At 45.0% G+C, this 13,367-nt stretch overlaps 2 gene segments (V, D, J or C); both read left to right on the forward strand.

Moving 5' to 3' along the window:
* Nucleotides 1–2,196: 2,196 nt before the first annotated feature.
* On the forward strand, nucleotides 2,197–4,444 carry LOC105533560. The segment is given in 3 exon segments: nucleotides 2,197–2,275; nucleotides 2,389–2,820; nucleotides 4,404–4,444. Coding segments are annotated over 3 exon segments (522 nt in total).
* Nucleotides 4,445–6,845: 2,401 nt separating this feature from the next.
* On the forward strand, nucleotides 6,846–7,489 carry LOC105533561. The segment is given in 2 exon segments: nucleotides 6,846–6,903; nucleotides 7,014–7,489. Coding segments are annotated over 2 exon segments (525 nt in total).
* Nucleotides 7,490–13,367: the final 5,878 nt, after the last annotated feature.

Raw genomic sequence — 13,367 nt, forward strand, 5'->3', positions numbered from 1 at the left:
GAGTAGCTGGGACTACAGGCGCTCGACACCACGCCCGGCTAATTTTTTTATGTTTTTCGTAGAGACGGGGTTTCCCCGTGTTAGCCAAGATGGTCTCGATCTCCTGACCTCGTGATCCACCCGCCTCGGCCTCCCAAAGTGCTGGAATTACAGGCGTGAGCCACTATGCCCAGGCTGGACAATTCTTGATGGACAATAAAACACTTTTGCTTTTCATGTCTCCTGTAAAACACAAAACAAAACAACAACCAGAACTAACATTGCCTGCTGTGAGGCGAATGTCTTTCTATCAGTTTCATTCCAGTGCCTCTCCCGGAGACTATCCATGTGATTTGGTAAAAACACTTGCGTAAGATAGTGAGATACTTATTTATTTAAAGTTTACTCTTTAAGAATGGTTACATCTTTATGTAGTTATCATCACCACTGTATGTAGCCTCTTGTCATTTCACTATCTTCCCTCACTTCCATTCCTTCTTTGAAAGGCTTCCCATGTCAGCTGTGTGGTGCAATGAGGTAGGTACTGAATAAGACTCACATCTAGGGGGTATCTAGTTGTGTTCACAGAATTTTAGAGCTACAGGGTTGAAAATTATTTATTTATGCCCATTGTTTCATAGATGAAGAAATGAGATATTTTAAAAAAAGTGTTTAAATGTAAATAGTAACTATATTGCTGGCCTCCATGTAACCTGTATTTCATGTTCTTAGTCTACAGATAATGTGTGAATGTGTTTTTGCTCCTACTAGATTATAAGCATCATGAGAGTGAGAATATTGTTTACTCATGATTCGCACTAAGTAGCCATTCAATGACTGCAAACAAATAAAGCATGCTTGAAGTTCCAAGAAGGATGGTGGTCATTTTTCTTTTGTTTAGTACTAGTTGTGTGTTTAGCAAATCACAAATGAACCATCAGGGTCTGTCTTTGGAGGGATTTCACCATTAGATGACAGCATTACCAAAGTTAGTGTGTGTGTGTGATTGTGTGTGTGTGTGCACGCACGTGCATGTGTGCATATGTGTGTGTGTGAGAAATGCCTTTCTAGCAGTGCTGGTCCTTGGTTTTCCTCCTAGAGGTTGCTGCCCTGGGGCCACTGACTGAGGCACTGAGGTCTGAGTGCTGGGCCTTGCTGACCACGGCAGGAGGAGCTGTGGCCTGACCATACCCCTGAAGCTGGGTGGATGATGCCTGGCAGAAAAGAGGAGTACCATCAGCAGGAATGAAGGGGACAGGAGTCCTCAACAGGGGATAATTCAGAAAACACGAAGGCATGTTGTGTTGTCACATTGGCATCAAGTGGGTAGGGCCCAAGGATGCCACTAAGCATCCTACCTGCACAGGTCTGCCCCCCACAACAAACAATCACCTGATCCAACATGGCACTAGTGCTGAAATTGAGAAATTCTGCAATAAGCTTGTGTTGTAAACTTTGTACCAAGAGGAGGATTATCAGCAGACAATTCAAGGGCAATACCGTCACCTACTTTTGTTTTCCCTGACTGCCGTGTTGTTGACCTTCATCGCCATTCTTTCCCAGCACACGGTGTCTGCATGTTGTCCAACAGCCTCCTGTTTCCTCATAGATCTACCCCTTGGACAGACAAGAACATCAGAGGGAGCAGGGCTGCAGTTCACTCCCAACAATGACCCTTCAACAGGGTTTTCTCTGAACTAGCATCACAGTCATGTGGGTTAGGTGGCTGTAGCTGGTACTCAGGTGAATTCTCAGGCCAGTCTCTTCTGAATCAGGGGGACTGCTGACCATTAATCAGAACTTCAAGTGAACAAAGATTCAAGAGAGCAAAACAATGTTCTGCTTTATTGTGAAGGGGAAGCAAAGGATCCAGAGAGGAACACCAGCCTGACTCTTGGGGAAAGGCCTGAAAGGGAGAGGAAGGGAGGAGATGGTCAATCCGGGGTAAGAAGTGAGGAGGGAGGGGGCTAATGGCAAAGGAATGACTGTCAGAGACACATCCTGGAGGCCACAATTCAACCCTCTCAACTTTTCCCAGAAGTTCCAAAAAATCCTTTAAAGCAGCAAGTGCAGGGCGTGAAAAGCAGGAGCCATGCTAGAGGAGAGCCTGGGAATGGGGAAATGATTACAGGCTGTGACCTCACTGGCGCAGCCCCTCCCAGCGGCAGTGGAAAGCACAGCCTAGACTTCTCACCACTGCACACCAGAATCCTGCCCTGGGCCTTGCCTGGTCTGCCTGACTCTGCCATGGGCTGCAGGCTCCTCTGCTGTATGGCCCTCTGCCTCCTCCAAGCAGGTGAGTCCTAGGCCCAGGTGACATCATCCTGTTGGAGTCCCTAAACCTTTTCACCATGACAACAGCAGGCTACCTCCTGGGATTTGCCTGAATTCTGCTTCTTTCCTTTACAGGTTCCTTGGACACAGCTGTTTCCCAGACTCCAAAATACCTGGTCACACAGACAGGAAAGAATGAGTACCTTAAATGTGAACAAAATCTGGGCCATGATACTATGTATTGGTATAAGCAGGACTCTAAGAAATTGCTGAATATAATGTTTAGCTACAATAACAAGCAGCTCATTATAAATGAAACAGTTCCAAATCGCATCTCACCTGACTCTCCAGACAAAGCTCATTTAAATCTTCACATCACGTCCCTGGAGCTTGGTGACTCTGCTGTATATTTCTGTGCCAGCAGCCAAGGCACAGCCCTGCAGAGTCACCACATCCCTGTGCACAAACCTCCCAGCTCAGCCAGGAAGCTGTGGGCCAGTGTGTGCACCTGCACCCAAGGCTCCAGTCTCCACTGTCTGATGGCCTCTGATGGAGTTTCAGTCCGTAGTACAGACGGAGAACACACACAGGAGAAAAACCCTATATTATACACACAAAAAAGCACAAAAGAATTGCTCAGCAGCAACAGCAGGGCACAACAAAAAAACCAAAGAAGTAGGACGCCACAAAAAAAAAAAAAGCAGCCCCCACCAACCAAAGAACAGAACAACTGGAGGAAAAAACTACTTCTCGTGCTGCGCTGCACAAAACAGGTCACAATATATAAAACAACATGATCAAAAAAACATGATTGCTAAAAATGGTTGATGAGCACAAGCATAAAGGAGGGGGAAGGAAATATTTCTAAGATCAAGAGACAATTCTGATGATCAGTAAGTACTTTATTTAACAGAAAAATATTTGGAGAGGCATGAAATTCCATGGCAATAGGTAAACTGGAAAGTGTTGAGGAGAAGCCGGTGGAGGCAGCCTCGTGCATTGTAGGCTCCTTCTTTTCAAGAAGGGTGACCAGCAAGCGTCGCTCCCAATTCTGATGAAGGTCGTCTTGAACTCTCCTCAAGAGCAGGCAGTAGTCAGATGACTGAGGATATTGGGAGACCTGAAAGGACTTTGGACACAAATCTCTAGGCAGCGGTGAGCCATTGGTCCTACTCCAAGTGAAACAACATGACGAAACTGGTATTTTGGTACAGGAACACTGGTAGTAGTATGGATCAGAAAGGAGATAGATTTTTGGGTGGCATGAAGAATTAGGAGACTTCTAAATATCCTACATGAAAGATTAGAAAGAGTTTATGTGAAGCATTGTGGATAACATAGGCTTGAGGCTCTGGATTATGTTATTTCTTGGTAATAGTATTGGGTTTTATTCTGGGAGGGTTGAATATATGACTAGCTAGGGTCTACTTCAGCTTTGCCCTCCCTTTTAGGGAGCCCCAGCATGTGGTCAGCTTTGCTAGTGCATGCCTTTCCAGGGTCTTAGTGGGAATCACGGTGTTCCCACCACGACTCTCCACTCTCACTGGGTCTGAATGCCAATCCCTTCTGGGCCTGAGTATCTTCTGTCATCCCTACCCATGTCTTCAGCCTTCCAGAGTTTGTTCCCTGCTGGGCCTTCAGGAGTGCCACCCTCTGCATGCACAACTTAGGATCTGGCCCACAAAGAAAAGTAAAAAATGAAAAAAAATTTCTTACACAGGTTCTTGGGGCTCCTTGTTAGTACTCTGTGTCCTAAATCCCAGCTGTCTAGGAGTCAGTTATGTCCTCTTATCTTCAATCACATATACTACTTCTATTTTATATAAATATGTTTACTTGGCTTCTCTTCATGTTTACCATTCCACTTTTCGCTCTTCTTGCAATTCACACGGTCCTGAGATCATTTTCCTTCTTAGGTCCATCCCTAATTCAGATGACTTGAACTCTCTGGTCACCACCCCTTGTTGTGGGAAACGCTTATGTTACCTTTTATCCTCAGGACAATTAAACCTTTCACTTTCACCATTTTTCAAGTTTTCAGTTTAAATTCTATTGCTTTATTTTTATTTCCCTTGCAATTTGGTTTACTTATTGGGAACCAAACATACAATACGATTTTATTTGTTCGCATTTGTTCTACTTCTTTGTAGAAGGGCCAAAGTATTTTCTTGCTGAAGTAGATACCAATTGAAACAATTTTAATGGTAATGATACTAGTGTTTAAAATAAGGCAATTTTAGGTTTTTATCTAGTGAATAGAATATCTCCAACTGTAGCAGGTTAGAGATCGATCCTATATGTAACCTGTTGAGAGGGAGAATATTCAACACCCTTAAATTCTAATCTACATCCTTTACATTTTTTATGTTTGTTTTTCGGGCCACATTGAAAATCTGATGAAATTTATACATTAGAAGAATGCTAAAGTTTTCCTCCTGACCGAGCACATCCTCAGGTTAAAACAAATCTAAATTATAAACCCTTGACTTAAATCATGGATAAGTGTCTTATCTCAGTGTAGATTTACATATAATATAGATTTACGACCATAATCTCAGTCCTACAATTATAATTATCATCACAAAATGGTAATACCACTGTAATACAACAATAAATAGATGGTAAAAACCATTTAGAAAGTATGAATCATCTCATTTTGTGTTTATTTGTGTTCATTTGTATCTTCAAATGGTCTAGAATGAAAAGTCAATATGGGCATAGTAGTACATTTTAAGAAAATTGATGATATTCTAATAACTAAATGGTCACAAAGCATAAACAGCTTATGCAGTGAAGTAGAGAAGACCCGTAGGAAGTCATCCAGCTGATTTCTAGTTGGAAAGCTCTCCACAGAACTGATGACCAATTTGGTTTCCAACATTTGGGAAATGGAAGGGCTTTGGAGATCATCTCATTTCCGCTCTCCTGATTTAATATGTGAGGAAATATGGCATCACATATATGAAGTGATTGAACAATGACATACTGATTACATGTCTCAAACTTTATGTAAGATACATTTTTATTCTTTAGTTGTTTTCTGAATATGTTGAATTGCCCTACTCAAAAAGAATTCTGGGGGTGAAAATGTTGGTGACTTTCTGCTTGCTCCTAGCTGTTGCTCACGGAGTATTTGTTGAACAAGTCAGACTGGCCCATAAGTTCCAGAGGGCTGGGGTACTGTCTGTTCTGCTCATTACTAGGGATCCAGACACAGATAATTTTCTTTTCTTTTCTTTCCTTTTCTTTGTTTCATTTCATTTCATTTCATTTCTTTTCTTTTCTTTTTTTTCTTTTGAGGGGCTTGGTGGGTGCAGGGTCTTACTCTGTCCTGAGTGCAGTGATGCAATCAAGACTCACTACAGTCTTGACTTTCATGGCTCAAGTGATCCTTCTACTTCAGCCTCTTGAATAGCTGGGACTACAGACATGCACCACTACATCTGGCTAATTTTTGGCAATTTTTGTAGAGATAAGGTGTTGTGATGGTGCCCAGACTCAGACATAGACAATTTCTGTTGAGTAAAAATTTAGAATGTCTTAGGTGTGTGGATACCTGGTGTTCTGGCTGCTGACTCTCTGTGTTGTTGCCAACGCTTCCTTCCTCTTCATTCTCCCCTGGCCTTTGAAACCCATCCCTGCTGCTCAGGGATGTGGGATATGGATCCAGTCTGGATCCTGACACTGGGTTGGTGAGTGGCCAAATGCTGCTTTGGCCACAGGGAGGAGCTGTGCTCCTGTGAAATCTCTGAGGCAGGGACCTGGGGAAGGGATAGAGAGTAAGAGGAGAGATGGGCCAGGAGGGATCTTGCCCGCGGGGAACCATCCGTACCTCGAATGAGAGCATGACCGTACTCAGGTCAAGCACACTGGCATCATCTTCAAGCTATTTTCCCTTTCCTTTGCACCACACACCTTGCGTTGTTCTTTTTCAGCATCCTGTGTATGTTAGCTCGAAGCCCAGCCAAGCCTCATGCCCTCCGCTTCAGGGACAGAGGGTGGCTCATCCCATTCGTGCTCCCTCAGCTCCCTCCCCAGTGCCTGGTTGCTGATTGGCATCAGTCATGCCCTTGAATGATGGGCGCTGGTCCACACTGCATCTGTGGTCATGCAGTTATCCTCCCTCCACAGAGCCGGGCAAAAAGGGCTCCACCGTGCTTAGACATTAAGGGAAGGGATGTTTTGAATGGTTCTCTCTTGTGTATCATGCAAGACAGAAGGAGATTCCTTGAATGGGAGTGGTCTGTTGCTGAGAGGGGTCCTGAAAGACAGGGAGACAGAGATAGAGGGAGGATCCACTTAATGGGGAAGCAGCTGAGAGCAAAGAGCCCCTGTCAGAGGAATATCCTTGGGGGATAAAAAGCTGGCTCTGTCCTTTCTGCCCAGCCCATTCATCCCAGCCCAGACTATTCAAATCTACCTTCTATCAGGACCCAGAAAGGATGTAAAATGGCCAGGAATAATTATCCCCTGGGTCTGAGGAAGCCGTCAGGATCAGTGACATCACAGGGAAAACCACCAATCAGGGCCAAGGAGACCAGAGCCCAGTGCCTCACCCAGAGGACCCCAGTCAGAGGCCTCATCTCAGACCGGACGCTAGCATGGGCTGCAGGCTGCTCTGCTGTGTGCTTCTCTGTCTCCTGGGAGCAGGTGAGTTGGCTTCAAATCGACTGTCCTTGAACTCCAAGTCTTTTCCTTGTGGCTGCAGCAACAACCCGCCTCCTGGGCTCTGCCTGAATTTTGTCCCTGTTTCCCTACAGTCCCCATAGACACTGGAATTACCCAAACACCAAAGCACCTGGTCATGGGAATGACAAACAAGAAGTCTTTGAAATGTGAACAACATATGGGACACAGGGCTGTGTACTGGTACAAGCAGAAAGCTAAGAAGCCGCCGGAGATCATGTTTATGTACAACTATGAGACACTCTCTATTAATGAAAGTGTGCCCAGTCGCTTCTCACCTGAATGCTCCAAGAGCTCTCTCTTATACCTTCACCTACGCGCCCTGCAGCCAGAAGACTCAGCCCTGTATCTCTGCGCCAGCAGCCAAGACACAGCCTTGCAGAGTCATCACTTTCCTGTGCAGAAACCTTCGGGGCCTGCCAGGAAGCTGTGGGGGCCATGCAGGGCTCGGGTGAGCATTTCCTGCAAGAGCCCGGACAGAAGCTTCAGAACATCACAGCACCTGCTAATTCATCCATGTGGCAACTTTACATCCTGTGCACATATTTAGAGTGTGGGTTTTCTTTTGCCTGCGTGTGACTCTGCCCTGCCAACTGATTTGAAAAAACGATAAACATATTCAGATCTACTTTTAAAAAATGCTTTTTTAAATCATGAAATAGGCCGGGCATGGTGGCTCACCCCTGTGATCCCAGCACTTTGGGAGGCCGAGACGGGCGGATCATGAGGTCAGGAGTTTGAAACCTGCCTGGCCTATGTGGTGAAATCCCGTCACTACTAAAAATACAAAAAATTAGCTGGGCATGGTGGCACGGGCCTGTAGTCCCAGCTCTGTAGTCCCAGCTACTCAGGAGGCTGAGACAGAGAATTGCTTGGGCCTGGAAAGCAGAGGTTGCAATGAGCCAAGATTGCACCACTTTACTCTAGCCTGGACAACAGAGTGAGATTCCATCTCAAAAAAAAAAAAAAGAAAGAAAGAAAAAGAAACCATGAAATAAAGCAAACACCCACTAAAAAAGATTGTTTAGCTTAAGATTACATAAGAACCCTCCAAGCAATCACCTGTGTCACCACCGAGTCACACCCTGCACTGGGCCAGACACCGTCCTGTGAGGAGCTGAGTTCTCCTGACACTTCATGCTCAGTGGTTTCCATGACTCTTCTTTGAGACCAAGGGTTCCCTTCGTTACAGGTTTTTGTCATGCAGAGTCAAGCAGCACTGAGCATTGGGAAATCAGAGAACAAACTTCCAGGCAAGGATCCCAGTGCAGAAGCCAGCTGGAGAGGACAGTAGGAGACTCACCCTTTGGGAAATGGGTTTGAGAAATATGCATCTATTTTCACCACTTCTCTTATTCTATATTCCTGCTTGTCTATTCCATAATTTCTCCTTTTTACACTCAAAGCTAGACTGTGAATTCTAGCTCTGACCAAAGCTCCAAATGTGCACAGACACCTTCTCTGAACCCTTCAGACAGCAAACGTGCCTCTGTCTGCTCCCCTTGCTGCAGAGCCCATAGATCATGGTCTAGAAGCTTCCTGACTCATCCACTCTCCTTCCCTCGGCTGGAAGTCTCCTTGATGGTTTCAGGTCTCAGCTCCTCCCTGGATTTCCTCTCCAGACTGACACTTGAAGGATTATGTTTCCCACTTTGTTCTCTTTATTCCCAATGCCCCGCCCTACCTCCACCCTTATATGCCCCAATTTGTCGGATGCTAACCCTCTCTGTTCTTCTTGGTGCCCTTTTAAAATGCTCTGTGTGTTGCTATTATAACTTTTCAATTTTGTTGCAGGCTTTGATTTCCTTATCCGTTCCTTCAACTAGATTATGAGCTTCTGAAGAAAATATTGTATGTTAAAATCCCCAGTTTATGACACTGTCTCTGGCCTAGAGTAAATGCTAAGCTTCTTCTTTGCGGAACTGGGGATGTAAGCCTTGTCCAAAACATCCCCACCAATAGTCCAATAGTCGTCCAGCCTCCATTCTGGACAGGAAACCACTGTACTTACTTCTGGAAAATTCTTCTTTCTGTCGAGCCCGAAAGTCTTCTCCTCAGGGCTATGAATCTTTTGCTCTCAGTCTTATACCTTGGGAACATGGGACCAGGAGAGGCACAGTAAGAAGGTAAGTAGTCAACAAAGCCAAAAGAAGATTGTGGGTTCTAAAATAGTTAAAGATGAGTCGGATAAGTGAAAACTCCAGCCCAGCAAATATACATTTTTCTCTTTAGCTAGCAGTTACAAATTGTGAAAGCCAATCTCAAAAGTGTCTCCCCATTCCTGGGACATAGCATGCTCGGTACTAGTAGTCAAAGCTGATGCTGGTTTCTTTGTAGATAATCCAGTGGAAATAGCTTCTTAGAAAAAAATAGTTCGAACGGGACTAGGTAGATTGCTCTAAGATCTGCCTTGAAGTCCTCTCCTTCAAAAAACCTTCTCTGGTTGCATCCATCCCCAACTGATAACTGGTTTTCTACATAGTCTTTGAATGTTGATGAGAATAGCTTGTGCCCCATTATTTGATGATCCGCCAAATATCACCTAGTGATTTTAAAAAGTCGTTTCAGCTCAATGTTGGCTCAGTCTCACCATCTAGAATATTCACACACACGAAAAACAAAGATGTATGTCCTATGGGCTTTTTTCATTGTAGTGATTTATTTTTCATTTTCACATGGTACCTATGCAATCAGAGTTTTTCTATATATTTGTAGTCAGAGGTGTTCACTAAGCAGAACAGAGCATGCGATCAGTCCTTGAGGAACTGAGACTTCAGGCAGGCCTTCAAATGCTGAGAAGAAAACATCTGGTTGTGGTTCTCAAGCCTTTGGTCCTAGCAAGAATGACTGTGCACCTGAAAATATTGGAAGGGGACCCCCAGCTCCTTTCAAGGGAGAGAATGGAAAGAGGCATGTGGTGGGCTATAAGGAGCAGCTGCTGTTGTACCTTTAAGGTGTTCTGCAAATGCTGGCAGGTGAGGCAGGTGGTTGCATTAGGAAGGAGAAAAGAGAAAGTGATTAAGATACAGCCTGTGACCTTAGGAAGATCCAATTGAGTAAGGGAGACAAGTACTCACAAGAACGTGTGTTAGTACGGAAGGAAAACCCTAGGATTTTTAGAAAGATGAAATTGGCATTGCTCCCTGAAGAACAAGGTGAAGAATCACAGAACTACACAGGGCTCAGAGAAGCCCAGACGGATCAAGTACAAGCAAACTCACTAGTTGCAACCATCACCCTATACACTAAGAAGATTTTCCTAAAAGGTCCTGAGGCCTTCCCTGCTCATCACCCATGTCAGGTGCCTCAAGTTATGCAATAAAGACACTGTGACATGATATACAGTGGACCAAAGTGGTGCGTTTCTTTGTATCTGTGTAGAAGGGAGGCCTGTTGGAAGGCCTTTCCACATGCAGCATGTGGAAAGTGTCTCCGCAAAAGTGGAGTGAGTCCAGATGGGGTGTGGAAAGCAGCCTCCTGCAGATTGTGGAAGCCCCAGCAAATTGCAAAGGGCACTGGGTGAGGCAAGGCATCCCTTGTGTGGTGTGTTAGAAATTGGACTGAGGTGAGGAGAGTTTCAACTCTCCTGGGTGGTCTCCCTGGCACAGGAAGTCAGAACTTGAATGGAGGGATAAGGCCATTTACAAGGGAGAGATGGTGGCAGCCGCAGCATACATGTAGTTACATGCAAAGGGATTGATCAAATATGCAGATTTATATGGATAACAAAACCAGTCTTCTCAGTGTTGGATAAGGAAGTTGCAAATATGGAAAGAGAGAACAGTTGACACAACAATAAACATAATATTGGATGGGAACTAGTGTGAACTCATCACTTCTCAATATGTCTAAAGAGGAATTAAAGATACCTGTAAATATATATGTACTGTGAATACACATGTATATGTACAGCTCTGTCCACTGTGACACCTAAGAGTAGTTCACCCCGGAGGCACCCCAAAACATCTAGTGTCCATATTCTGTTTTCTAAATACCATTGTCCACTAGAAGGAACCAGAACTTTTGGACAAATAGTAGATACCAAGACAGGCAGGAAAAGCCTAGAACCCCTTGTGCCATCAAGTAAGGAAATGCTCAAAGAATGATGGGAAACCTGACAGGAAGGAGAATTTAAGAATTAACAATCCCTCTATTTCCATATCTCCATTGGACAATGCTTCATCAACATTTAAACATTATTATTTATAAATAAAGCCTTTGAAATAAAAATTATTTTTATCAGTTACATTCCAGCCTTACATACTGACACTATGTCCTGATTTCTGAGGAGGTACAGATACAAATATACCAATGCCAACCACAGCACATTAGAAACACAATTTTTAAGCGCTTAGACCCACCTTTTACCTGTGGATTTTACTGTTTTCCATTCCACCCATCTATTTGTTGGCCAATTAAGCAAATACGTATTAAGCCTCTGCACTCTGTAAAGTATTTTGATAGGGGCCGTGAAGCATGTAAGCTTCTGGCACAGAAGCCTGGTGAAGTCTATCCTGCTTGGCTTTCATTGTTTCAGAGCTGGGTAGAGTTGGAGAAAATTATTTCAGTCTCTCCCCACATCCAGATTTCAAGGATGAGAAAATGAGGTTGGTAGATGAAATGATTTAGACACCTAAAAACCAATTACTTTAACCTTCCTAAAGCATACCCTGTAAAACTTTCCAAATTAGATGTTATCTGTAAACATGTCAAACATGTGTTTTTTTGTTTTGTTTTGTTTTGTTTTTTTTGAGACAGAATCTTGCTCTGTCGCCCAGGCTGGAGTGCAGTGGCGCGATCTTGGCTCACTGCAACCTCCGCCTCCCAAGTTCAAGTGATTCTCCTGCCTCAGCCTCCTGAGTATCTGGGACTTCAGGTGCATGCCACCCTCACCAGCTAATTTTTTTGTATTTTTAGTAGAGATGAGGTTTCACCACATTGGCTAGGCTGGTCTGAAACTCCTGACCTCGTATTCCACCCACCTCTACCTCCCAAAGTGCTAGGATTACAGGCGTGAGCCACCGCGCCCAGCTCCCGTCAAACATGTCTTATAGCTTCCGTAATCCCTGAAGCACTTTGAGAATGCGAACATTATTCACAAAAGCTTTTTGAACAAATTAAAATGGTCCATGGGCCCATGAGAGTTGGTTTTATTAATTGCTCTATTCTTGGTCCTCAAACAGTGCCTGACATATAGTTATATGTTCCATAAATACCTAGGGGATCATATTATTTCGATATCTTATGTGTGTATATGGAGGCTGTTGGAGGCGTTTCACCAGTAAGGGCCAGTGAGAGTTGCTAAGCCTTTACTTTGGCGTTTCAAATGTCTTCTTGCTTTGTGTATGCTCCTGTGGAATCCTTTTGTGTATCTATGCTCCCAGTGCTGTATCTGGAGGACTGTGGGCAGATGGCTGAGAAGAGGGCCATGTGCCTCTTTCACCACCAGGAGGAGCTGTGACTTTAGGGACATTCTCCAGTCAAGTGGAAGGAGGGGAAGAGAGGCAGAAGGGAGGAAAGGACTAAGGAAGGAATCAAATGCTCTGGCATCAGAGTTTGCTCCTGTGCTAGTTGAGAGATCATGTGTAGACAACATGAAGACACTAAAGTCCATTCCACCTGAACCTGCGTAGCCTCATCTCTGCAGTCCTTCTGCTCATGCTTGGAGGGCCTCCTGTTATTCGAGTCTGTGTTCAGGTCTGTCATCCTAAGTAGGTGAGATGCTCCCCGGGGGTAGGGGTCACAGAGTATTCCTCTCGTGCCCCCTCAGCACCCACTGAAGGGTGCTTCCTCCCTAGTTGGCATCACATTACTGGGTCTTAAACTTATGCACAGCTGGCCCCAGGGAAGGGCTCAGCTGAGCCTGGTGAGGAGGCCTCCTGGAGTTCACTGAAATGAGAGAAGGGAGCCGGAGTGCGCTCGTCCTAGGTCCAAGACAGGCATGGGGAAGGCATCTGCCCAAAGGGAAGGGGTCTGTATGATGGGGAGGAGGGGAGCCACAAGTAGAAAGAGGAAGGAGAGATCCAGTTATTCATTATGGGGAGGACGGGCAGTGGCTAAGAAAAAACCAACTGTCTGAGGAAGCTGCCGTGCACACCTGCCCTGACAAGCTAGTCTAAACCCACCTCTTGAGGTGCCTGCACAAAGCTTGAAAGGGAAAGAGGAAGTGTGAGCTGTAGACAGTAACAGTGACACCAACAGGAGCGGAGACTTCCCAAGCAACCCCTGTCTCAGGGCCGGAGAAGCACACCCACAAGACCAGAATGCCAAGCAGGGAGACTCAGGGTCCCCACGCCTCTGCCCGTGTGACCCTGCCATGGGCTGCAGCCTCCACTGTGGTGTGGTCCATTGTCTCGGGTGAGTCCTGGGCACAGGTGGGACATTTCTGTCCTTGGATTTTTTGCTTTTTTCATGGAACTGCCTCAGAA

The sequence above is a fragment of the Mandrillus leucophaeus genome, unplaced genomic scaffold (genome assembly GCF_000951045.1).
Source record: "Mandrillus leucophaeus isolate KB7577 unplaced genomic scaffold, Mleu.le_1.0 Scaffold1260, whole genome shotgun sequence".
Classification (NCBI taxonomy): Eukaryota; Metazoa; Chordata; class Mammalia; order Primates; family Cercopithecidae; genus Mandrillus; species Mandrillus leucophaeus.